This window comes from Chamaea fasciata, unplaced genomic scaffold (assembly GCF_029207755.1).
Source record: "Chamaea fasciata isolate MVZ Bird 193981 ecotype frontalis unplaced genomic scaffold, bChaFas1.0.hap1 SCAF_1, whole genome shotgun sequence".
NCBI lineage: Eukaryota > Metazoa > Chordata > Aves > Passeriformes > Sylviidae > Chamaea > Chamaea fasciata.
Genome location: NW_027094086.1, coordinates 64,693,920 through 64,721,521, shown reverse-complemented (window position 1 = coordinate 64,721,521; position 27,602 = coordinate 64,693,920). Strand labels below are relative to the sequence as shown.

The window sequence follows — 27,602 nt, the reverse complement described above, 5'->3', positions numbered from 1 at the left end:
ATCAGGATGATCAAGTCCAACTCCTGGCCCCTTCCAGCACCATTCCTAAGACTGACACCATGTGCCCAAGATCATTGTCCAAATGCTTCTTGAACGCTGTTAGGTTGATGCTGTGACCACTTCTCTGAGGAGCCTGCTTCCTTGCCCAGCCACCCTCTGGGTGAAACATTTTCCTAACAGCCAAACTAAACCTCTCCTGACTCAGCTTCATGCTGTTTACTCAAGTCCTGTCACTGGTCATGAGAGTGATCAGAACCTTCCCCTTTGCTTCCCCTCACAAGGACGTTTTGGACTGCGATGAGCTCTCCCCTCAGTCTCCTTTTCTCCAAGCTGAACAGACCAAGTGACTTCAAGCTGCTCCTCATTTGGCTTCCCCTCCAGGCCCTTCACCATCCTCGTTTCCCTCCTTTGATGCTCTCTAACAGCTTAAGGTCTTTTTCCTATATTCCTGCAACCACTGGAAAAGTGCATCAATCCTCACACAGGGCTAAACTTCCCTTAGTGGGAGAGGGGGAACAGTCAAAGACTCTCATCGGGCATCTGGGAAGGCTGGGCTCTCCATTTCTTAACACCTATAGTTAGATTTATTCAGAGGGTTTTACACAGGACTACAGGAAAGCATAATTAGCATTGCAAGAGGGAGAAGAGGCTGTGCTGCTAGTGGGCAGCCTCCTGAAGTCCCTTCCCACCTGTTTTAGATGGTACTATAAGGAAAAGCTGTAAGCTGTAAAGCGTACCAGCATTACCAGTAAATTGCCACATATTACTTCTTCAAGAGGAGATTTATCTTCTGATGGAAAAAACTGGAAAGCATGGTGTTTGCAGACAAATTATGAATTAAGACACAGAATTATGTGTCTTAATGCTTCTGTTGCTGAGCTGTAGGTGCTGTAGCTGAGTTACTGGAGTGTTGTGTTAAAAGGGAACATGCACTGGTGCCGAGGCTGCAGCTTGCCAGCATCCACAGCCTCTGCTCCAGAGGGACAGCAGAAGTAGTCTTCTTGAGCTCTGCTGGTAAGAAAATCCTGCCTGGGCTGCCGCTGTTTTGTAAATCCATTTGTCCTGTGGCTCCTGGGGAAAAAGTCCAAGGGGTGGAAGGTTGCCTCCTGGAGAGCAGCAGCAGGAAATGATGAGCAGGAAGCAGCAGGGTATGGAAGTGCAGAGCCGTGCAGGAACAAAGGCATTGTGCCACCGGCCAGCTACACCCACAGAGTCCAGCCAGCTGCCTTTAGTCACTTATGTCCTTAGAGAGTCAGGACTGCAGTGCTGAGTCCTGGGCAAGAGCAGCTTCCACAGGCATATGATGGTTTTCTCAATTAATTCTAAAACAGCCCCAGCCCCAGATTACAGTAATCTTTTAATTTCCAAAGCTATTACAAGCCTAATGAAGATGAGAATGTGAGATGATCACCTAGTTGCTTACAACAGTAAATCCCATTAGAAGTGAGGAAGTTTTAAAGTTACTCTTGGACACTTAAACAGATTGGAGATACTGATTATCCAGCATAAGCTGGTTCACATACAGAACCACATTTTTAGCTGATGTCATTACCACAACTAGAAAGTTAAAATATATAATTCAGTATCTCCAAAGTTAATACTTACAGTTTTTTTAACCACCTTTCTTTCCAGTAACAAAAGGTAACTCTTTATCCTGTATGCCAAGACTTTTATTTGGAAATGGAATGCATAAAACAATGACTTGAACAGGAAAGTCTTGCTCATTTTAAAGACTTAAAATGTTCTAATTTTATATGTTTTATGACTATTGTATAGGATATCATGAGGGCCGTGCCAAGAAATGCAAGACAGAAGAGCAGTAAACTCACAGTATGTAAAGGTGCAAGAGCAATTTTTCAACAGCTGTGTACAAAAATGAGCAACGAAACATCAGAAATACCCAGATACACTATTTTGGACTTTGTGCAGCTACTCTAGAAGAACCGATGATTTGGTTGTTTTGAAATGGCACAAAAAGGGAAAGTGCTATATGCATTCTTTATATCAGGAAAACTTTTCACGCACATTTAACTTAATGTGAAATCTTAGTTTGCTTAACAGCAAAGAGCTCATTCTAAACACATTCAAAACAGGTACAAGATACAGCCAATGCAACCCCAGTTTTGCATAGACTTACTTAGGTGTGTTTAATGCTAAAATCAATAATCTGTAGTTAAAATTAACAGCATACAGAGCCTTTGACATTAAGAGGAGGTAAATATTCACTTCAAGACTCCTTTCCATTGCCAGCAGTGTGTAAGGAGGACTTCAGTACAGGAAAGACTGTAGTCGGTAGCAAAACACAACAGGCAGGCACACTTCTTTATCTTTTTGGGACCCAAATATTTATATGGTTGGACTTTTGCAGTATCAGAACTGGATAAAATCCACTTCACAAAGCAGTTACAGACCACAGGGGCTGACCCGTGTTCTTCAAGGTTATTCAATGAATATTTTCAATTCATGACAAATTGGGGTTAAACAGCCTTGCACAAACAACATGCAATTTAATAAACTTAAGAATGATTATGGCTTATTTGTAAACCTACTGACCAAAGCAAAACTAGAATTGAAAACTATAATTCTGCCTTTTTGATTTTTTTAAATTGTATTTTATTTACTATTGAAAGGAATGCACTTTGTATTTCACTTACAGTTACGAAGAAACTTGGTTTTAAAAAATCTTTAAAGATTTTAAATTTAAAATTTTTCTAACCATTTTTAAAAGTGGTTTCTAGATACAGCTGTGGAGTTTGGATTTTGGTATAATAATTTAACCTGATCATATTTTACAAACTTGAAAGAAACAGATCAAAATACCTCCCTTAATGAATTCCATTCCCATGGAGTACAGATTTTAAATTGTATGAAAGGTATGAATTGTTCTTTATCAGGCTATCTGTGTAGTTTGTTGAACCTGTACTTGAGCAAAATAATTTGAATGATGTGTGTTTCATCTGAAAAATAGGATAGGGCAGGGAGGAAGAGGGGAAAAGACTGAGGAATTATTCCTTTTGAAACACAACAGAATTGGCCTAGTAGGGCACTGCAGTAGCAACTGATGAAGAATTTAAGAAGCACATAACAATGATCTGCATTACATGAATATCTGCTATGCCAAGAAATCAGGTTTGTCAACAATGCAAAAGGATTTCTATAAACTTGCATACCTATTGAAAGAAATCATGTTACAGTTTTTTCACACCTTCATTCATTTTAGGAAAAGTGTAACCCTCTCCCATATTGTGGGTGAAGAACGTGGCGGAATTTGAAGTTTAACACCACCATCTACCTTTATCCTATATTTTCAACAATGTATTTTTTTAGCTACAAATTCACAATTTTTACAATTTCCATTATCTCCATTATCAAATGAGAATGATTTGTAAGTAGAATATAATCCAATATGATACCTTTTATTTTTGACAGCCCCCAGTTTGGCAATAATCCTTGATTCTGGCATAACACAGTGTCTTGTTTTTTCAGTTTTCATAGCCCAGTGGCACAGGGATCACAGTTTCAGTTTCTGCGTGTCTTAAAAGCACAGATTTGGATCTTAATTACAATGGTCAAGATGCTTAGGTTTTCACTGAAGAGAAGCTGAAATGCAGGAAGTTTATATAATGTCATCTGGCAGATTGAAGACCTTGTGAGGAAAAAGAGGGTCTTGAAAGAGGAGGGTATCAAAACTAGATTTTGGCAATATAGAAGATGTATTGTCCACGTAGTTCTGTCATAAGCTTTAAAAATACTCTGTTTAAATAAGTTTTTCCTTCCTTAAGACCAGGTAATACACAAAGCGAGTAAGAGTCCAGGGGTCAGAATCTTCTTCAGCTCTTAGTTATTCTCTATGAGCCTTTTTTTTTTGACTTTTCTTCGTAAGATTCTCCAAACTCATTTACTCTGCTCTTATCCACAGGATAAAGCCTGGCAGAAAAAACCCAAATCTTTAGTTACATTACAGTCTCCTATCTGAAGGAATTAAGTAGTTCTGTGATGCTTAATTTTAAAAGTGAATTTCTTTGTCATCGTATTCTCTATTCCCATTTGTGGCAAAACCCAACATCTTTCTGCACAGACATATCAGCTTCTTCACAATATGACTCAACTACTTGTGTCATAACAGAACCTCTTAAGAGATGTATTAGCTCCCCTAAAGCTTGGCTGAAGTCTTTTCTCAAGCAATCCAGGATACCTCTAAAACTTGTCAGCAGTGCCCAGCCCCTAGCAGAAGCTGCTGACCGCTTAATTTCTACAAAAATAACAATAAACAAAAATGTTTATCCTTGGGAACATAAATATACTTTCCGTAACCTCACTATGAACCATATTTCTTAAGTAGTACATATAGCTTTCTTCCCCACCTGATTTTAGTTACTTAAAGAATCTGAAACTTGACAGGTACTCAACTTAAAAGAGAACTTGATAACTTGTTTTTGCAAACCAGATAAATAGAAAAGCAGAGCAGGGCAGTCCCCCATCAGACAACATCCTTCACTACTGCCCTGCAGAGCACCTTGGAGAGCATGCCTCACACATTGAGCATATGGTGATGTGGCCCCCAGCAGGGGTTAAAAGCCCAGAACTTCCAAATGGGTTTGTGAATAGAAGCTTAGGAATCTCTCTCTTTCCCCTTATTTCAGGTATTTATGTCTCACATTTGACTTTTTTTGTGGTTTTTATTTTTGTAGTTTTTACTTGGGTTTTTTTTGTTGTGTTGTGTTTTTTTTGTTTGTTTGTTTTGGTTTTTTTTGAGGAGGGGAGGGGAGTTTGGAACTTCCAAATTTGGTGAAAAGAAGGATGTTGCAGGGAGGGAAAAGGAGTAACTGACAAAAGGTCTGAGTATTGTGAGAAGAAGAATTTTTTGACTACTCAGTATCATGTCCAGGATTACTATCAGTTATGGGAAAATGTTTTTGTTCCTCTTATTTGTGTTGAGATCTCCTTTGCAGGGTGCCCTGCCCACCATTCCCTTCACTAGACATGCACATAACTAACATTATTCAGACCATACTATACTATATTATATATTATTTTAGTATAAAACTTCTGCCCAATTCTATCCCAATCTACAGTTCTCTATAGCAACAAGACTGCAACCATCTATAGCATTGTAAAAACTGTAATGAATATTAAAGGAACCATCTAAAGGTTAATTCCATATTAAAGGAGTATTTACCATCTTTGGTAGAGATAGACCAGGAACACAACATCATCTCTAAAGCAGGCCAGCCTATGAGATGTTGGCATAGTGATGATAAAAGCAAATATATCATCAATAAAGGTGTTGAATGCCTGCAAATAAAAGAAAAGTATACTTCAGTTGGCTGTGAAGAAAGGAAGTCATCAGTCATACAACATTAGAAGCTTCCTATGTTTTTGTGTGGGAACACAGACTTCCTCCATATTTATAACAACACTTAAAGGCTGTGCTGCAAAACTAATTAATGCAAACTTTAAAATGTCTTCTTTTAATGAAGACCATGCTGTCTACTACAGACCACAAGTTACAAGTAAAAAGGAGGTAGTACTGTTTCAGGTAAGTGAGAGTATTGTCATGGGAGGGGAAAAACACAGACTCAATTTCAGAGAAAACTTCAAAAGGAACTGGAAAAACCCCCAGACTTCTGTTCATTCATTACTGAAATGACAAGATTTACAAAATGTCACTTGACTTCCGTTTCCTGTAGAAATTTTTTTCAAAGTTTGTTAATTTATTGCTCTTAAGAACATTAACTTGATAGCCTTGGAAAGACTTCAAAATATTTTCAGTGCTTTCCTGGAAGTAACCATGTCTTGAATAAGAGATGGATAATTTTCTACACCATTTCCAATCAACTAGGCATACTATAGGCTCTATTTCTGCAGCAATAAAGAAAGGTAATTTAGCCAAAAGGCAACTCCTCTGGATCTGGCTCTTGACCACAGGGAGGCTGCACACATCAACCCTTACAGTGCACCAGCTCTAGTACTCAAGTTGCAATAAACTGTTTCAACTCACTAAAAACATCAGGAAACCAACCCAGCAAAGAATATTCACTGTTGGATTAACAAACTCAGTCAGTTACATGGCTTCTGTCAGTTTAGCAAGACGTATGCTAATCCATACCATAAGAAGGGGGCAAGTGATATAAGCACAAAATTCACTCTACAAAACAAACCAACATTTATATGATGGAAGAAAATGGGGGTGTTCGACAGGACAGAGTTCTGCTTAGCTACAACAGGAGAGCTCTTTCTGCCAGGTCAAAACAAATCCATCAATCTGAAGTGATTGAAGAATATGGCTAGCACTTCTCAAGCCTGTGCAATGTTTGTCATGGAGCAAAAATAAAAATTTGGCAAGCTGGAAAAGACAGCCTTTCCAAGTCAACACCCAGGTGAGTGTAGGATATGTCATCCTACAATGACAATAGGAAGAAAAAGCTAAGTGCTCCATCCTTCAGGCACACAGGCAGTCTTCCTAAGCCACTGCAAGTGAAGGCACCAAGGCAGCCCAAGCAGTGTTTAGACCGGATAATTTTGTTTTGAGATCACCACACTTGAAGATACTCTTTATTAACAATGAAGGGCATAAACATAAAATGCACAGAAACTGGAAAGTCAGAGTTCAAATTGAGGAAAAAAACCCAACAAAGCTCTTTAAAACAATGATCGCAGATGAGCCGTCAGACTCTTCTGTCCACTTCAAGTGAAGAAGAGAGCAAACAACTTTAAATATCCATTAAAAAAAGTAAAATACTCCCTCCAAAGCTCTCTAAATTAAACATAATTAAAAACAAAAACAGACTTCTTTCTCCACACACACAAGCCTCTGTTGTGGGTAGCCTATAGCATCTAAACAGGAGCCATAAATGCTCTGTAAGAAAAGGCTGTTCAGCAAGGTCAAACTGATTTAAAAGTTATTTGCTTGAATAACCTCCCTCTGTTGTTTATTTAACTGCTGATGTCTCTGCTCAGTTTCTTTTTTTTTGGGTGAAGTAAAATTGTGAATTTACTTCCCTAATATACCTTTTGCTCCCTCCTCTTAAGAAACATGCTGATTTGGCTAGTATATGCCTGAAATATTGTGTTTATTGTTGTTTTTGTCTCTCTATTTCCACATCAAACACAGCTTATTTGCTATTCTAATACCAGCTACATTTCAATCTGTTTTCCTAGATGCACTCTGTTTCCTTAAAAACAGTAAGGCAGCAAAAATTGGACAATTGCTATAGGCTCATAGAAATGGAAAAGAAGCCTTTAAAGTCTCTTTATATGTATATGTTTCAGTTCTTTTGTCCCAAATCTTCTGTTCAGAATTGGACATGATACCTTGAACAGTTTTTAACACTGTTCCTTTAAAGTACAGATGTTCTGGAGAATTGCAATATATCAGCACAAAGGAAAAATGAAAGCACTTATGAGTGGAAGCACAAGTAAAAAGAGTACATGGTGATGACATCAGGGTCTTGATCCCAGCACATCCAGCTAGGATTTCTCAGGACACAAAGGGCAGGAAAACAAAGCACAGTACAAAAATCCTAATGACTTGGATTGGTGGGAAATGATAGTCAAAACACTCACAGCTCTTTAGGGGTACAAGAACAAAACCAGCATAGAGTTACCAATTGAGGGAGAATTTAGGAGACATAGGAAATCAACAGTGGGTGGTGTTATCCACAACAGCAGATGGAATCCAGACTGGGATACTTCTATCTATGGTCTATCACCTTGGTGTTTGAATACTATACAAACCACTTGGACACACACATGGGTGCCTGTGGACATACAGCTATCAAAGTGAGCTGATTTTGTTTTTAAATAAACTAACTTCCCCCTCCAAGGTCTGCTATTGAGCTTGGCTGCAGCACTGCATTATTTCCTACCAGGGCAGTCTAGGCAGTGGGGACACGACAGTGCAGACCCTCTTTCCCTGTGGAACAATCCGCTTCACATTTGCCCAGAAGCTCACAATTACCACCCTAGCACAGAACAGTATATTCACAGTGTACATTACTTCAGTCTCTGGTTGCTCCTGGAACCTGGCAAAATAAGGTCTTTTAGCATTCCTAACACTTTCTTGAGAACTATCCCATGTCAGTGATGCATTGACATCTTCTTAAAATAATGCAATTAACTGAGACTGATAAATTTATCTGCAAGACCAACATCTGCACTCATACAAGACAGCCAAGAGTACAAAAAGCAGTATTATCATAAAAACTGGGACACAAGTATTCTCATCATATGGCAGTCATTATGAGAAATGAAAATCAGTGTGGTTTTTTTTTAAGGACAGTTGCAAGCAAGTTTAGTTCTTAAAATAAAAAAAAGTACTGCCATACTTAAGCTATTTATTATTAGTCTGTTTCTTACAGAAAGTAATTTTCAAAATGACTGTACCAAACTTTAAGTTAGAGCTTTACTTACTTTGTATGTGAAAGCCTTCCATGGTAAGTGTGCAACAGATTTCATCTAGAGATAAAAAATATCAAATTGTAATAAAATCTGGAAGAAGAGACTAGAAAAGTTTCTAGACTTTCATCACTTTTCAGTCTTACCTTGTAGTTTACAAATAGTTGGGGCAGCATAAACAGGAATCCAAAAGCATACACTCCTGAAGATGAAATATGGAAAACAAACAAATGCACAGATGTTCATCACATGACTGTAATTTCATAATTAGTAATTTGCACTCATTTTTTTTCCAAAGAGTGAAGATGCATCTAATTCTTTTGTTCACTTTGAGTTGATTCTTCTCCCTTTTTTAATCGCTGTGATAATAAGTTATTAGTTATGGCTGTGTATTACACTGATTCAAATGACAGCCGTTAATATTCTACTTTTGAATCCTGGCCTTTATTTGAAGAAATATGAAGAGAAAAGAGAACAGAAGGGACTCACCGTTGACAAAACTGTTAATCAACCAGGAGTACCAGCTACAAACAAAGAAGAGAGTACAGTTATATTTCTCTTCAGCCAAAATTATAACACATCCTATACACCACTGCACACTGACTACTCCAAGAAATGGCTATGTTACAAATTACTCCATGCATGAACGAAATACCTCACATATTCCTTGGATTAGGAGGGGCTCCAGAGAAGGAAGTTTAAGCTAACAATGCTTATCAGTCCATACAAGAAGTTTTGAGAGGTTCATCACCTGTTTTTATACTTTTGCAGACAATTTTTATACTTTTACAGACATTTTACAGACCATTTTCTGTGTCGATAATCAGGTACCTGACATAAGATATGCACACTCTGTGTGCAATACTGTGAGTGCACAGTGGCTATATTAAGGTAACACTGGATTCTAAATATTAAAGAGTCACTTAATATGGCACAGTAAGGACCTCTCAAATTTCAAACAAGTACCATTCAGTGCAAACCACAACAGTAGGTACTTTAAAAAAGAAAGTAAATACAAGGAATCTACGTTTTTCACTCCTTACATCTAATAACCTTCCTAAATGTTCAATGGAGCACAATCTTAACAAAATAATGGTAATGCTACGGACAATGATCCAATTCCATACTTCTGCTTGCAATCCTGGGAACAGCTAGTAACTGTCATGCTCTGGTTACATCATTTAAAATTAAACTTGCTCTGCCGTGTTACTGACACATTAATAGCAACATTACAGCAGTAGCAGCATTTCAGTAATCCATAAGCATTTAAAGAATGCATCAAAAAATGCCTCCAAGATTAAAGGATAATCCACTGCTAAGATTACTTGTTCTATCACATTTCCTTACTGATTTAACAATGGCAAGAATTCTATCATATGAATTGTTTTCACTTCCTTAAGCTGCAGCTCATAAAAATACCTGAAATACAGTATTTTGGATTACTAAAAAAATTCAAGAATTTTGTCAGAAAAGCAGCATTTTAAAATGCTGCATATTTGTTAGCTGCTTACCAAGTCAAAAACCCTTCGAAAAAACTGCTTTTCTAATAGCCCAGAAATTGCCCCAGTTTCTAGTATGAGTGTTACAGCTCACGTATGCAGCAACAGCTTAAAGTAACATTAGGAAAAACTACTACTGCTTGTTTTCTCCCATTCCATCTGGGCCTAAGGACTATTAAAAAATGCCTGCATGGCCATCACCATGCTTGTGTTTGCAGGTTTTTCCTACAAAGTCTCATGGCTGCACACTTGCTTGCATCTCCCCAACACAAAATTAACCAGCTATTTTGAGTGAAAGGGGACAAGAATTTCATTTGCTCATGAAATATTGAGTGTCCAGCTCTTGCTGAAGTATTACTATGTTGTAGGAAGTCCATGACTCTAAAGGAATAAAGAGCCCTTTCTCAAAAATGCTTTTGCTTGCTTGCCATCATAGCCATCATATTTGGGAACAGAGAAGCCTCTTGTTCAAAGCAAATAATTTTGTGAAGATTTTTGCTTCTCTCTGCTAATGGACACGTTCAACCCCTGAATTCTGTTCATCTCTCCCATCCCCAACTGGTCCTCTGAACATCAATGGCAGCCTGCTTTCTCCTCTTCTGATTGACATGTATGCAAGCTATTGAATTCTATGCTAAAGCAGTATCAGGTTACTTGTGAAATTCAACAGCCTGTTGCTTACAGGATGTTAAAAAACCATCTAGATTGTTCCACTTTATATAGACAGCACAAGGAAGTTTACAGTTCCTGGCACCAAACTAACAACTGATTTCCATAACCCTGTAGAAAAAATGGGGAATGTTTCAATTCCATATAAGATAATTTATAGAGTTACAGTACCTTTTGTATTTGACATTCAGTAAGGAGTAACCTGCACCTCCAATACACAGTGGATACAGCAAATATGACAAGTATTTCATAGCCTAATAGACAAAGAAAATTATTTGTTAGTTCACATTCTATTTGAAAGGATTTTTCATGGCATAAAATAGAAGACAGCCATGTAATTTTTTCCTGAAAATCTTTATCTGTTCCCAAATGTCTGCTATAATTCCCACTATGCTTCCACTTCAAGTGGTTGTGGTGAAAATTCCAAAAAAATTGTGGTGAAAATTCCAAAATCCCAGTTTAGACTCTACCTTAGACTGTAGACACCAAGAGACAGCACAAAGATCAGTGTCTAAAAGTAGCTCCCTACTTAACACCAATGTTGTCACTTATGCTCAAGTCCTTTCAGAAATCAGGAACCATGTGAACTTTCCTTCAGTAAAAATAACAAGTACAAATAACAAATACTAGTATCAGTTCAAATATCAGCTTTCAAATCTGTCAGTGGTAACGCTTTTAGACCTCTCTTCATGTAAGTCACTTGCAATTCTGCTTCTCACAGTAATGCCTCAACCAGATTCAACAACCAGAAGAACTATTTCACTGTTTCCTTTTGTAAATTATCAGAATGAATCCTCACTATCTGATCATCTACACAATAATGATCCCTTGGACAACTGTGAGGATGTGGAAAATACACTTACAGAAAAAAAAGAGCAAAACCAGTCCATCAACAGGTGACATATACAGACTTTGTAGATTGGAAGTCATAGGATTCCCTCTTACCTGGGCATCATATTCCTCAGTTTTCTTTTCAGAGTCATTGTATGCACCAAACTGCAACACATGAAAACCATACTCACATCAGAACACAGAAGTAAAGCATTTGCTGTCCAACTCCCTACATGAAGCAGGTAACAAATCTTTTAAAAGCTTCTGTATAGGAGAGTCATATATTTGTCCTGTGCAGCCTATAAAATATAGGGTAAGTAAATAAGATTAACCTGTAACCTCGTATTTTACAGCAAACTTCCAGGACTTCTTTGCTTAGAAAAATGTAGTTGAGACAACAGAATTCACAAAGCAAAAGCAAGTAGCTAAAAATTTGTCAGATACAGGAAGCATTTATTGAAAGCAATAACCATGAAGAGGTCAATTATGGATTATCTCCACATGGCCAGAACTTCTGCCTGCTTAAACACAATTCCTTGATTACTGACACAGGAACAAGCAGAGCCACCAGTCACTCCAGACACATAGACTTCAAGCAGCACAAAACCTCAGCACTTCTTGTGAAGAAACATTGAATATTACACAACTGTTTCTTCTACCAAGATAAACTTTCAGTGTAGACTGCACTTTGCCACTGCATGTTCTGCAGTCTCAGCACTGCATTTCACCCAGAAGAATCATCTAAGAGTGTACTGTCCCCAGAACATGCCACATCATCTGTTAGTTCCACAATGGAGAAGTTACAGGTTCATGAAAAAGACAATTTCTTATTTCAAAACATGATGTCACTTAAGAGTGCCTTTCCAATAGTCCCACCTATATGGATTTAGCAGGACTGACAGAGAAGTTCTGAAGTTTCGTGTACATAAATACATACAAATAGCTGCTTCTTCTGGAGAACTCAAAGAAACAGGTTTGAAAATACTCATCCTGCTGTTGGATTAAGCCATTCATAGAGAGGTGTACACAGGAAACTTTTATAATCAAAAAAAAAAATCTTAATTTCCCTAGAAGTCAAGTTGCACAGTAACCTGGAAATGGATGACTCAAGAGTGTAACTGTTAACAGGGCAATGTCTACTATACCTGAAATTTGGGTCTCAAACCTTGCCACTTTATTGTCATTTTCAAGGCCTTCTTCACCTTCCAGAGCTGTGATTAGCAAAAACAAAACATGCACATAAAAGATTATTAAACAAAGAAACATCTTATGAAGGATTCAGATAATTTGAATCAAGATTCCAGAATGCCTCTTTTAATCACCCACTGCGTAAAGCAGTAGCAGCCTGATTGCAGCACACACTACCTGTGTCTACACAAACCAAATGCTGTGTCATCAAACAACACAGCATTGTGAGTCTGCACTATTAAGTCTCTTTATCAGATAATGTAGTTTAAGTGAAGTAATGTAGTCATTCCACGATATGTGAATTGCAGTTCCTAAGTGGGGTTAGCACCAACATGCACCCCACTTAGAAAGTCCCAGTAGTAACCTGTCATTCAAGTTTTTATGTGTCTTTGATGAAGGTGCCTCAGAACCCTTAACAGTGATTAAGATGTTGCTTACATGGTCATTACATTTCAGTAGTGGACTACAGGCAAAAATCAGTGAATTCACTGAATTATTTGGTTACTAACTGTACAGTTGTAACAGCTTGACCCTAACATAAATCAAAAGTTTCAGTTCACCTGAAAATTCACTCATGTACCCACACTGTTATGCAGATTTGACAACTCAGGCAATGCAGCTCCTCAAGAGAGCTACACTCCTTGAACTTTTTGTGGACAAGGTTCATTTGTTTAACTTTAGATACACCAATATTCTCTTCTCACCCACCATATATTCCAAACAAAAAAAAAAAAAAAAAAAAAGGAGAATAGAGTAAATTCCTTACTGTTACTTTTCATACAAGTGAGAAAATTATTTCTTACAGAATCAATGTCACTGTTTTCGTACTGCATGAGAAACAGGACGTAAGTCCAAGCTGTGAAAAAAGTTCTTCCTAGCAGACAAACTTCTCTGATATATACTGTCCATTTGTGACGGCTGTCACTTTGAGACAGCTGTGTTACCTACAACCCACTGACTAGATGTGGACTTACAGAATCATGCACACAGGGAGCAGTCTCCTCCTTTTTGTCCTTCCCCAACCACCTCAGTCCTGGCACTAGTTATGGGCACAAGCCTGCTCTTTGACAATGCTTCCATAGAGGCTTGTTGACATGGTTATACTTGCTTGGCCAGAGTGAGGCCTGTCAGGTGATGTGTTAGGTGGAACCTCAGCATCATTCTGTGTTTGGTTTCTATAATAACAACTGGACCATCCCAGAAAAAAACTGATACTTCCAGTTTAGTTATTTGATCAAGGGACACAATCTCCTCTGTCACTGAAAGCCAATGACATGCAAGCTACAGCAGAATTTTCCAGTAACTAGTTTAGCATTTTTTTTCTACTATAAACTATTGGATGTTGCTGCAAATACTGGTATCTGGTGCTATAGCTTTATGAACTCACCTCAATTACTGCACCAACGCCTGCTGGGATCAGTACCAATAAACTTGTTTGTTCATCCAAAAGGAAAAGAAATATTACCACAGTACTAAAGCACCGCCAAAGCACTAGACAGAAAAAATGAAAATGAAAGGCTTATTAATATTTAAATGAATAGCTGAGATGACAGAAGACTGATGGCCTATTTAGTGCAATTCTGTCTTAGACAATTGAAGCATGAATTCCTTCTGTGTACATCTTGATACAGAAACAGCCAGTGATCTCTGGGCAAATAGGGAACAAGAACATTTTATGCAACCTTTATCACAGGAGTTGAAAGAAAATTGGAACATTTAATGAAGGCTTCTGTACTGAAGCAACATATGAGTACAATTAGGAACCACACACATGATTCTTATCTCCAGGAAACTGAAAGGCTGTGAGATAATATACTGTCAGTATTTGAAACTCATTCATTGCTTGTAAATATTAAGTCTTTTGAATTTGACTTTAGTGAGTTTTGAAAGTAGCAACTGACTCTTATTTCTGAAATTCCATGGACCGTTTTGAATTTTTATGAACTTTTTGGCATACACATGCCAACAGCAGTACAACTGCTTTAAAAAAACAAATGCACTCTCATAAAAATGATACATGGATTCTCCACATGATAAAAACATGTTGTTCATCATAAATTATGATACTATCATCATATTATCATAGTGTAAATATGACAGAATTAGGGACAGCCTCAGGGATCAAGTGACTCCAGGTTTGCAATTTTGCTTCATAATCAAAATTGGAAAGAAGCTATTGGAAAGACCTTCACCTGTTTCTAGGAAAGCTTGGCAGGATGTCAGATCACTATGTTTCTCTCATCTTTCCTATACACAGATCAAGTCAACCCTCCCATGCTCTCCCCCTCTGCCCACCCCAGGAGCCTCTATTGCTCCTGTTAACATCAAAGCCCAGATCAAGCAAGAGCATTACAATACAGCACTTTCCACCCACAAATATTTTGGAACCTGTAGTTATCTACAAGGAACACAAAGGACTTGCAGAACAGCATTATCCATGAAAGCACACTCTCTCCACCCACAGAATTTTTTTTGGTCTTCATTCTTTTCTCAAAGTACTTCTCTGTTCCTTCAGCAAGGAAAACATGGTAACTAACTCACTATTAATCTAATTCCCAGTTCCAAGACAGTCAAACCTCCACGGTGATGCAAGTGTTTAAACTCAAGATATACCTGAGCACAGAACTAACAAAGTTAGAACCATCTGTGTAGGCTGTTAGCCACCTCTTCTTCGTACATAAACTGTCTCATTTTGTTGTCTCTGTAAACCTGCAAAGTGTCAACTTAGAGCAAGACTGAGAACACACACCATAAAACAGACAGCACATAGATAACACTTTGTATTCTAGTCCATACCTGCTTTTGTAGACATCCCAATCATGCTTCTCTTTTTCTTCCAAAAACTGATGTCATTTTTAAATGCAAGGAAATCAAAGAGAAGCTGCAAATAGGAAGAAACACACTCACTTGCTTCAAACACACACTAATTAGAGACTGCAAAGGTTAACAAGGCATTCAACATGGTATTAAAAAACCTCCCATTTTAGAAGCTTCAGAAATGAAAATGAAGACTCACAAATAAAAGCTCAAAAGAAATTTGTTGTAGAAGCCCAGGCTCTATCTAAAAGAAGTGCAAAATGACAGGATGAATTTCAAATACTACCATTGCAATGCTGCAGAAATCAGTGTCCTGTAAAGACAGGGCAACTCATCGTAGAGGGTGAAGAATGAGAACCATGAGGAACCACACACACCTCCTTGACAGAGCGGGGAAAAGCATAGTAATTAAACTAAAAATGCTCTATATTGGATTGATAGTCAATTTACACTCGGATAATATCAAAACTTCAGAAAAAACATCCTACAATCCAGCAAGCCAGGCTTCCCCTGTATTTTGTCACTAAGTTGACCTAAACTTTCAGGACATTTTACAATTCAATTTATTTGTGGGAAGCTTTTTTATTTTCTTCAGTATTTTAATTCAATATAGTTTTTGGTTATTTCCTTTAAGCCTTCAGTGTGAAAAAAAAATCAAATGCAGATTCCAGAAATTCCTGGGTCAGTGGATTTCAATGAAGAAATTTTCAGTTGTTTTTGTGGTGTTTGTTATGGGAGGTGTTTTAAGTTTACTACTACTATTATTATTATTTGGGAAAATGGTACACAAAAGAAAAAAGTATCAGAAAAGCTTGTCCCAGTCTACAGATACCTTGCAACCTGATAAACAGAGTGGAAAAATTAAATTAATATGTCATGGAAGTCTAAGACTTTCCAAACAACTGTATGCAATGTAAGAATAAAGAAACACAACATTCCAAGTTCTTATCTCTCCCAGAGTATGGGAACTGTGTTGAGTATAACCGTAGATTACAAAAATGTTTCCAGTGTCTAAAAAAAGTTGTTCATTAAAACCAAGATTCAGATTTAAGCCAGTGCTAAGAAAGGGACAAACAAGAACAAAAAAAAAAAAAAAAAAAAAAAAAGAGTGCTCCACACTTTACAGGAACGTTTTTGGAAGCAATTCACATCAGCTAAACATTCCTCCAGGGATTAGAAGTCAGAAACTCAAACCCTAGTATAGGTGCCGCAGCTATGCCACTGCAGTGGTAAATCTTGGGAGAAGTCAACAAAATATGAACCAATGTTGACAGGCATACTAATTCTAGGGCCTTTGGTTCAACTACAACGTAAAAAAAAAAAGGTGATAATGGAGCTAATGTTTTATATTTCAGTCAAGACTGCTAGTTTCTATATAATTACCTCAAATTTCTGTCTTATTTAAGATTTTTATATTAACTCTGTATTGGAAATACAGCTGACTTGTACCAGAAAATATTTCCATTGCTCTACTGAAATTACTATTTCCAAGAATAATTCTTAATAAATGAAGCGCCTGAAAGTCTGACACACACCCCCTTCTTCTTTTCATATTATGTACTTCCTAAAAACTAAAACCACTTACATGGAATGCTGCTACGAAGAATGTCAAAGCCAGAAAGTACAAGTTAGTATCAACAAAAATTCCTTTTACTTCATCTGCATCCTTTTCTGAAAATCCTATGAAAAAGAACAAGTCACTGAGCAAGAAGTACTAGACAGTTCATTGCTGTTATGCTCAAGTCCAGTATGAAAGGAATCTTATGTCACCTGCACAAGTTTTGTTAAAGAATCATAAATCCAAAACACGATGGAAGCCTTATTGGTAAAATCCTAATCTACCTATATTTCGGAAGTTATTTAGCTTGCCATGAACAAAACCCATCAGTTACAAGCCTTTAACTTACGCAGTTACAGTGTGTTTTGTAATGTTTTAAAAATGGTTAATTCACCTCTGTATTCTTGTTCCCTACCACATGTCAACATATATTTTTATCTTTGACTTAAAGAGAAATAACACAAGATTTGCAGTATTAAATCTCTTCACCAGCTATCCACAAAAAAATAAGTGTCATCTATGCACGTAAAAAGATACAAACTGAGGGGTTAGTTGTGGTTTCTTGGCCTAAAGTCATTAAAAGTAAGCATACCAAATTGCTGGAGGGAGTACACAGCATCCTGCATGTGGATCCAAAACCGGAGTTTTCCAAGAGACATTTTGTCATATGACACTGTAAGAGGTAGCTCTGTTGTTGAACGATTTATAACCTGCATTTCAAAAAGACATGTTTCATTTTTAATAGCAGAAAAATGGCAAAAATTACTTCCATTCATTTTTTTAAATAAAGAAAGTGACTGTATCACACTATAATTTAATCACACAATTTTAAGAGCTGTTTTTTAAAGGGAGTAAGATCTTAGACTTCTATACCATGTTTGAAGTCCTTGTGTTTTTCCCAAGAAATGTTAAATTAGCAATTTGTTCTGTTAAGGTTCCTATGGCAACCTCACTGTTCCTGTATACAAATGTGTGAAATGGCAGCATAAAGTGGGAAACGTGTGCTAAAGGTAATTCTTTCGACAGTTCTTCTCTGAATGCATATGCTAAGATTACTGAAAGCAGAATATTATAAAAAAACCTAACCAACTAACAAATTGTATCCTTAAGGCCACAGTCATAGATTTACTACATTGAGGCTGATTTTGAGAGAAATTGAAAGGGTGGGGAAGTAAGATGATGCCACTAGCTCAGGCTAGTGAAAACACTACAGCTAAAGCTAAGGAAGATAACTTTGGGATCTGAGGTGTCACAAAAACTTTTTTCCTGCTCTCCAAAAAATAAATCTCTGCTAACTCTACTGTATCATCTACATGTTACTTGAGCTGGAAAAACAAAGTCTTAAATTCCCTCAGCTCCTTCTGCATGACAGCTGTCCATATCCAACTCTCAAACAGGTTTAAAAAAAACCCCAAAAAACCCCCTTGTCCTCTCAGATGTTAAAATACTCAGCACCTACCCCAGTACAAGTTCAGGCAGTATGTTTTACATTTCCAAGGATAGCTCAGGACTACAGATTGACAGGCACTCTCTGCAAGAGTTCAAGATGTACTGCTCCAGGCTCCTAATTACTCCCAATCATAATTCCCATCTCAGACCAGCTACTCTACACTGCATCTGCTTTATAGTGATTAGTTAGCTGACACCCAACTGACGTGAATGGGCTGCTTTTGATTCTTGTGACACAGAACACGGTTTTAGGCTCCCCACTTATCAGTCAGAGGTGAACTGAGGGATATGTTCATTCTCCCATTCACTCTTTCTTCCTCCAGTGAGTACAAACAAGTCTCAGTTTCACCACCCTCCCAAGACTCTGTAAGCTTTTCAGACAGCGGCAGAACACGCAGGCACATGAGGGAGAGGAAGGGAAGCTGAGAAAATTATATGAATACAGGCAGAGAGAAAAGCTTGAGAAACTAGAACAGTGTCAGGGATCTCTGAACTGAATGGAACAAAAAATCAAGTGTGGTTCAAACTGACTGTAGAGAACACTGTCAAGATTCTACAGCTTGAAAAAGCTATATACCAAAAACTATATAAACATCTTCCAGACTGCATCCCCTTTTCAAAGGATTCTTTTAATTCAATTGTCTCACTTATATTTATCAGTCTATCAAAGACAGCATTAAAATTTAAGGGAGAAAGAGAAAAGAAATTTTATCTGTGGAGGATGAACAAACAACAAAAATTTTGCAAATGCCTGGGTAAGCAGCATGTGACAAATGCACTCTTCAGGGACAAAGAATTACTATGGAGGAGTTAGGGATAGTGTAGGGAGAAAATCGGATTGCAGTAGAAGACAGAGATGGGAATTCTCTAACACCGAAAGCAAACTAAAATAATGATAAGATTAGAAGAATGAATTCTTTCTCTACAAACAACGAAAAGCCCACAAGTGGTGCCTCACAACCTTTATGTGAGTGTGCCAGTTGCAAAGCTTTTAAAAGTCAGGAATGACCAAATCGCTGCAATACAACCTACTCTTGCAGTATGGCATCAGAGCATCACATGTTACTTCTAGCACTCTGCTTAATCAATACTAAAAGACATGTGCAAACACTGCAAGTAAGTTCAGTGGTATGAATTTTAAAATTATCTCTTTATTAAATTCTGCATAATCCCCAAATCCCCAGCATTGGCAATTAAAAATATGAGGAACACCTAACCTCTAGACAGCAGTACTTACCACAGAAGACCTACATCTTGATCAAAATGAGAGTCAGTTGACAATCTATACAGCCCAGTACAAGCAGGAAAAACACATCTTCAGCTCCATGCTTTTACGACAGGCATAGAAAACAGACACTGTCTGTGCCCCTATTTACAGTCAAATGTTAACCTGGCTCCACAAAAGCTGTATTACCTTATCTCCTTATTCTTTCCCGCTCTTCACTTACCCCTTATTCTCTCACAGAATGTTTACTACAAGACCACTCTTTCTGCAGGGCTTGGGAGCAGTTTGGCCAGTCACTACTGAGACATCACATAAGCCTGTGCTGAATGGGAAGCTTGCAGGTTTTAGTGGAATAGTCTTGGCAGCACTTCCCAGGATCTTTAATGACTTTCTAAGGCAGCGAGTTATAATAGCGTTAACTGTGACATGCATCACAACTGCAGGAATGTCATAAATAACATGAGAATGCTGAATTTATTTGTAAACAGGGTACATGACTTGACCAGTTAGAAGTTCACATGAATGTACTGAACTGGACTGGATGAGCTGTGATAAAACAAAGGACAACAACTACTAATAAAGACATTACAAATGTATATCTAAAGAAATATTGGACAAAACTAACTGCTATTAAGACTTGTAACAAATGCTCAGGAGTTTATTGTGCTGTACAAATTTGGGATGGAAGGGACACAAATTCATACAGATTATCCTGAATACTAAGTAACAAAATCCTTTGTTTGAGCTAAAGTAATGAATTGGAGAGACAATTTAGAAGGTTTAGGGGAAATTTACATCTACAAAGGCTTCCAACTAGAAGATGCATAATCCAGACGTGCTCATTTAACAGTTTTAAGACATTCCCCAGGACTGTTGTCCTCAGTAATTCCAATTACCAAACTCCAATCAGTGCAACTGAAAAGAACTGCAAGGCTTAACTAAAAGCTGCTAACATCAACATGATTTAGATAAATGGGACTGCCATGTGTAACCTCTAGGAAAGGAACTGCATGTCCTACAAGAGACGAGTTGGGCAAAAACTGAATACAGAAGATTCTAATTTTTTTCTGGGTTTTTTTTTTTTTTTTTTTTTTTTTTTTTTTTTTTTTTTTTTTTTCTGCTGCAGTGACTGAATACTAAAGCAGGTTCCCCAGAGAGGTTGTGGCCTCTCCATCCTTGTATATAATCAAAACTCAACTGGAAAGGTCTTGAGAAACTCACTCCATGTGATCCTACTCTGGGAAGGGGCATTGGACTAGCAATCTCCAGAAATCTCATCCAACTTCATCCTTCTGTAATTCCACTATTGAAGTTTCAAAGTTCTGATTTATTTGAGTGCACAAAAACATTGAACATACTGTAACACCAAACTTCCAGGTGCTCAAGTTATCCTAACATGATAAAGAGCAGCACCAAGAAATTTAACCACAAGTGAATTCCGAGGAGATAAGAGAACAGCTACTGACTTATCTCAAGTGTAGCTCCACTATCAGCTGTGGATATTGTCAATATGCCTAGAAGGTATGAGAAGCAACTCTGGGATGCTAACACAACTTCTTCATATTAGGGAGTCAAACTGCTGAGGAGAATGCTCCTGCCACTGGTGGTGCTACAGTGATGTCCTCCACATCCACCCAAAAGGCAGAAGCCATGGAATCCAAACATCTTTGGTGGAATAGAAGACAGTGACTGACAGATATTTCTGCCAGAGAGAAGTCTCAAAACCCAGGTCCAGCTTCTGCAGTTACCACAGTAGATCACATTAAGTTAAATGGTCATTAAGTCATTTTGTGCATTTACACTTTTTCATTACAGCAAACAACCTATGAGAAAATCTTAATTAAAACAACATTGAAGATTACTGTTAAATGTAATTAAAGGTATTCTATTACTCACCATCAAATCTTTCACTCTGTTGCTTAGCTGATCAATAAATAATATTGGAAGGTAATGCACTGTCTTCCCCAACTGAACCCTAGGATGTTTAAACATGGATTTTATGACTATAGTGATCTAAAAAGAAAACTACTTTTATTCAAAATTAGCACTCATTCATCAATTTCAGATCGATCCATGTAGAAATTTCCCACCATCTTTTCAGGCACATTTTCTTTTAACACACAGCAAGAAATTAGCCACTAGCCTAGAACCAATCTTTCATTGAAAGATACCACTACTGAAAAATTCTGTTTGTTTTCACTCTTCTGCAGAAAGACAGAATAAGCAAATAAAAATACAAATGAAATTGGTTGTGATGATGCTGAAGCTTTTGCATGACCAAGGGATATTTAAAAAGTCTGTGGAAGAGAAACATGCTGAAGTTTATTGCCATATATTTGTAGCCTTTGTTTCAAATATCCCCTCCTCCTGTGACCATGACACCTTTCCACCACCTCCCCCACTGGTCAGTGCCTGGCAGGACATCAGTCTCATGCTCTGGCCCACGTGGGACCATGAATGTGATGGCTGATACTGCTGCAGGGACCGTATAAGGAGCAGAAATCCTCTCTGCCATCTACAGAAGCTCTCATTTGGGTTGCTCTACCACTTCACCAACCTGCATGAATCCAATAAAAACTTCCTAGCCTTCAAGCCCTCTATCAAATTGGTTACTGTAAAATTATTTAGCAAATTGTGATCTACATGCAATTGCTTTGCCAGCATCTTAGAAAAGTATTTAGACCAATGCCCCAACAGAAACAAATTCTTCAAGTCTTCACTAGAAAAGCAGTTATCTACCCTGTGATGTTCTTGTTAAAAATCTATGAAAGTAGTATCATGGAGCTTTTTAAAGCCTGAAAGTTGAATTTTAGCTGTTGACAAAAGAAAGAAGTCTCTAGGCATGCTAAGAAAGACTGCACACTAAACACACAGCGTGCAATAGTAACACAGAAAAGTACTAAACTGAGGCTCAGAAATAGTGCTTGTTTATTTAACTGAAGTGATTAAGATTTCCATGTAACAACTATGATTAAAGCTATTGTTAGTGAAATTGCAGCAGGTTAGTTCACATCCAAACTATTTTCCTGTATAATGCAATAACAAAACAGCACTGATGCAAATCAACCAGAAAAAACTTCCTTGTCCATCAACCCCAGTCCAACAATCCCTTCTTGTTCTGGGTCTATCTATTCTGGCTGGAAACCTATCCTAGAGCTCTGGGGTCTGCTGTTAACCAACTGCTCCTGGATTTAAGAGGGCACTTGTAGAGAAAGGCATCACCATACAGCAGCACAAGCCTATGCAGCACTACTTGCATGCTCGAGACTGGAAGTGATTGAAGCAAGCTGTGAGCAGAAGCCACTGCCTGCACCTAGGGGCCTCAAAACCCATCCCTGTCTGCTAGTGTTTCCTTGAGGAAAATGACATAATGTAGGAACACACACTATCAAAGTAAAATAAAGGGTGAAAAAAAGACATCCTAGGACATCAGCTGTGCCCCTTCAGCACTTCCAGTTTGTGCAGTTTGTACCTTGCAGATGAAGGATAATTAGAAAGGGCCAAGGGATGGCAATTGCTCTGAAGGCCAGAAGGATAATCAGAGAACAAATGGGTTTGAAGTCTGCTGTAGCATTTTACCTGTCTCTTTGTAGTCCTGCTTTGCCTTACTACGATAACCACACACATAAAGAGTATTCTAAACTCTGAGCTGCCCAGGAACCAGCTATCTCCAATAAGGCTTTCTAGTACATAATATCTTAGCAGCAATTTGTCACTACCAAAATGCAAGCATTAAGAGCATCTGTTCTTATCTCTAGGTGCCCATTTAAACATAAAATACCAAAGGAAAACAAGAAGGATTTTTGAAGAAATGTGCCATAAGTTAATAGCATCATATCTGACAAAATGAAGTCACTGACTTACATTTTCATGTAACGGTGAACATCAGCAGGGAGGGATGATCCATCAAACACAAAATCATCCACCATGACATTTAAGGTTAGTCTTGACCTCCAGTGAGACACAGGTTCATCCAGGGCATTGGTCTGTTTTTCTGCCTCAATTTGCTTTTTTAAAAAGAATAAAAATACATAGTGTTAACCAATGCAAAATTTTGAATAGGGTAATAACCTAACTCACGGAATCCAGGGAGTCAATAACTATATTACAAAGCAGAAGCCCACTAAGAAACAAATTACCTTAACTTTGACCAGATCAAGTATTTTGCTCAAATATGACAGAATGGATTTTAAAGGCCCACCACAATCTGACACTGAAAAACTTCAGTTTCTATTCACAGCCATGTTCATCAAGAAGGAATATTTATCTAATTAACCTTCATACCTTGGGAATGTGGGAACTAATGAGAAAAAATCACTTTGAAATCAGGACTGTACAATAATCAGATGCTACTTCAAAACAGTCAAAAGGATATGGATGATCAACCAAACATTATCTGTTTGTCCTCATGTCTTATTCTGCTATTTTACAACAGCAAAGCATATTACTTCACATGAATTCAATTCACAATAGAAAGCAGCACCATGCTGTTACAGAGCAATACAGTATTTCTACCAGAATGTGAAACAATTATTGTTAATTAGGGAAGTGTTTTAATAACTAGCCAGCATTTTAAGGAGCTCGGCCTCTGCTCTGCTGAGTGGTCTGCTATTAGTATGATAATCAAGAAGAGGATTTTCATTTTTTTTTTCTGTTGTATCATCATTAGTTTAAAGATGCAAGCACAGCAGATACTAACACTAGAAGTGTCTGTCAAAGAAATTACTTATTTTGCAGATGCTCTTCTATAGATGGAACACACACCTACCTGTGTGTCTGATTCACCCGTGAGCAAATTAATCTCTTCTGGTTTGGGGACCATGTAGGTGGTCAGAGGGCTCACTACATGCACCTGCTTACCATCATGCCAAGGCAAAATGCCAGCATGATGAAGAAATACAAATGCATATAACGTGCCATTATTTCGGGTTTTCTTTGGTACAGAGACATTCACTGTCCTAAAATACAAAATAAATATATTATGAGATGACATTTCCTGCTGAAATATTTAGCTATTACTAAACATTTGGGTTGCCTGGAACACAACAATTACTGCTGGCTAACATGTTTCATGGATGAATGGGGTAATTTCTTATACTCCAGTACATATCACAATATCTGCATTTCCAAAGATTTACTATTATATTAAGAGAGTTTAACCTTTGTCCACTTTCTACTTTATCGCCCTAGATAACACAGGACTGTAAAGTCCTATGCACCATCAATTCTTTTGTTGCCTTCCTCTACTGGCAGGTCACAGGGCCACAGTTATGAGAGCACTTGTGAAAAAACACTCTTCATGTGCTGAAGATGCATCACAGGTTGTATACACGATACAAAGTTTAAAAAGAAAATCCCAAAGTTTTGCCATGTGCTTTGCATTAATAAAATATCTTCTCAGCTATGGCATGCCAAGCACAGAACTCTAAACTGGAGCCTCAAACCATGAAGTCGCTCCCCTTGTACTAGCCAAGAAATCATCCTACTTGCACCCTTGCATAATGCCTCCTCTGTTCCTGTAGTCTTGCTCAGCTTATTCTGCTCTGAATACTTTCAATAGCTTAGCAGACTCTGTCAGTAAAACATTTCTTGTAAGGTCTGTCAGAGATGAAGTTCAGCATAACCTAAACAGCAGCAAACAAGTTCTTTAGTCACCGAAAATGAAGAGAGTTAAATAACCTTGGAGACTACGATAAGAGAGTCAAGAATGGGGCAATTACTTTAAACAAACAAACAAAAAAAAAAGTGAGATAGCAAATATGAGGAACAAAACAAGCAGTTCCAGTCATTTTAATTGTTCAGAGGTGTATGTAGAGTGCAGTGTTCTACTAAAAAATTTCTCAGAGGGCACAGCCTTAGCACCAGTATCTTTTCAGAAGATCTCCAAACCCCAGACTATCAGAAAAAAAAGGTTTTCTCGTGTGATTTTTAGCAGAGAAATAGTTATGGAAAAGTGTGTTGCTAAAATACTCCAAAGGAGAACATGGTTTGACATCTTAGTCCTGTTCCAGGTGTGAAGCCACAGCAATTACGAACAAAACAAAACATGCAACCAGTGATCTAATCACGTCCACCTATGTGATTAGAGGCAAGTTCCAAGCATTTCTAGGCAAATTTGTCTTTAGATTTCCTCAATGGAAAGTAATTTTTACTGTTATAAGTAAGGCATACCTCTGCAAAATGCTTGCCCATATGGCTGAAAACAGCACGCTGATCCAAGCTAACCAAGAGTGAATTCTACCTTGCCTTCATGTAACTCCTACTTAGGATGTACACTTCAGAATTCAGCAAAGCGTTCTGACACTTTGGATACTGCTTGTCCAGACTCTTACCTTTCAAATTTGGACTCAATATCAAAATCCTCCACGTTCAAAACGAGATCTATATTACTCTCACCACTAATGCTTGACCGTGTAGTAGTGTACACGCTTAACTGAAATCAAAACACAGCACAGAGAAATTAAAGAGTATGGAAATAAATTCATGCATCACTACATTTAGAGTATACATCTGTCTTCTAGCATCACTAATTCTCCCATTTGCAGGAAGGCTGTATTTACAGGGAAAGAAAATAGTGTGCTCAACAAAAGTCTTTCAGCTCCTTTTGGGAGCAGAAACACAGCCACTAAATACATTTTAATGGGATGACATGTTCTGGAAGTTGAAGGAAGTGGAGGCATTTCACAGAACCAGAGACCCTGTCAGAAAAGGAAAGGGTCTCTGTCAGGGCTGGAAAGGACCTGTGGAGATCACCTTGTCCAACCCCCTGCCAAGGCAGGGTGAGCTAGAGCAGGTAACACAGGAAGACATTCAGATGGGTTTGGAATGTCTCCAGACAGGGAGACTCCACCATCTCCCTGGGCAGCCTGTTCCAGCACACTGTAACCCTCAACATAATGAAGCTCTTCCTCACATTGAAGTGGGAGTTGTTGTGTTTTAGTTTATGGCCATTACTCCGCATCCTGTCGCCAGGCACCACATAGAAGAGTCTGGCACCAACCCCTTGGCACCTATCCTTCGAGATATTTATATGAATTAATGAGATCCCTTCTCAGTCCTCTCCGGACTAAACAGGCCCAGCATTTCTTCCGCAACCCTGCCCTAACCAGTACGTGTGTGACGGCAAACGTACAAAATCATTAACAGCCAGGAAGCCAAGTCCTGCCCGTGCACCAGCCACGGGAGCTCTCCACAAGGCCCGGCACTACCGAGAGGCCGAGGGAGCGGGAGGGAGGGAGGGACAGGGGGCAGGAGCGGGGTCAGAGGACAGGGACAGGGGCGGTGCCGAGGAGCCCGTGACTTGGGCGCTGCGCCGAGGGGCCGTGCCCGCCCCGCTCACCTGAAGCTTGGGCTTCCGAGCCAAGTAGGGCCAGACGCATCCCCCGGCCGCGCCGTCCGCCGCCGCCGGGCAGGGCCGCGTGTAGACGATGCCGTACATGACCCAGCAGGTGTGTACCACGTATACGGCGAACACGCCCACCACCAGGCTGGTGAAGGAGCTGCGGCTCAGCATGGTGACAGCACCGGTGCCGATGGCGGCGACCGCCCCCCGCCGCAGCCCACCTCGGGATCCGCCGCCGCCGCTCGCGCATCCCCAACGCGCCGCCCACCCCGCCCCGCCCCACCAGCCTCTCCGTCACTTCCGGCGGGCACGGGAGGCACCGCCCCCTCCTGCCCCGGCCCCGCCCCCGGCTCGCACTGCAGAGCGGCGGCGGGCGCTAGGGGGCGCTGTGTGTGGGGCCCGCCCCCGGAGCGCTCCGGGCTCAGGCCGGAGGGAGCCGCGCTCGGGGCTGGGGAATGTCCAGGGAAGGGCAGTGGAGCTGGTGAGGGATCGGGAGCACAAGCTCCATGTAGAGCAGCTGAGGGAGCTGGCGGTGTTCAGCCTGGAGAAGAGGGGTCTTGGGGGCACCTTAACGCTCTCTACAACTTCTGAATGGAGGGTGTAGCCCCGTGCGGGTCAGCCTCTTCT

At 39.0% G+C, this 27,602-nt stretch overlaps 1 protein-coding gene across 1 annotated transcript; it reads right to left on the bottom strand.

The window, feature by feature from the left end:
- Nucleotides 1-27,214, bottom strand: CLPTM1L (CLPTM1 like). The gene is made up of 17 exons (XM_066184997.1): nt 26,973-27,214; nt 25,966-26,066; nt 24,402-24,591; nt 23,498-23,640; nt 21,530-21,608; nt 17,552-17,669; nt 16,987-17,081; nt 15,381-15,465; nt 13,972-14,075; nt 12,542-12,607; nt 11,511-11,561; nt 10,737-10,819; nt 8,887-8,921; nt 8,544-8,599; nt 8,413-8,457; nt 5,180-5,295; nt 1-3,927 (listed from the first exon to the last, which is right to left on the bottom strand). Exons 1-17 carry the CDS (start codon nt 27,144-27,146, stop codon nt 3,849-3,851), a joined length of 1,620 nt encoding a protein of 539 aa, XP_066041094.1. The 5' UTR covers nt 27,147-27,214; the 3' UTR covers nt 1-3,848.
- Nucleotides 27,215-27,602: the final 388 nt, after the last annotated feature.

Coding starts and splice junctions, on each gene's coding strand:
- CLPTM1L (XM_066184997.1), bottom strand. CDS start 27,146: ATGCTGAGCCGCAGCTCCTTCACCAGCCTGGTGGTGGGCGTGTTCGCC. Junction 23,641..24,401: donor CGGGTGAATCAGACACACAG/GTAGGTGTGTGT, acceptor TTTTTAAAAAAG/CAAATTGAGGCAGAAAAACA. Junction 8,600..8,886: donor GATTAACAGTTTTGTCAACG/GTGAGTCCCTTC, acceptor TTTCATCTTCAG/GAGTGTATGCTTTTGGATTC.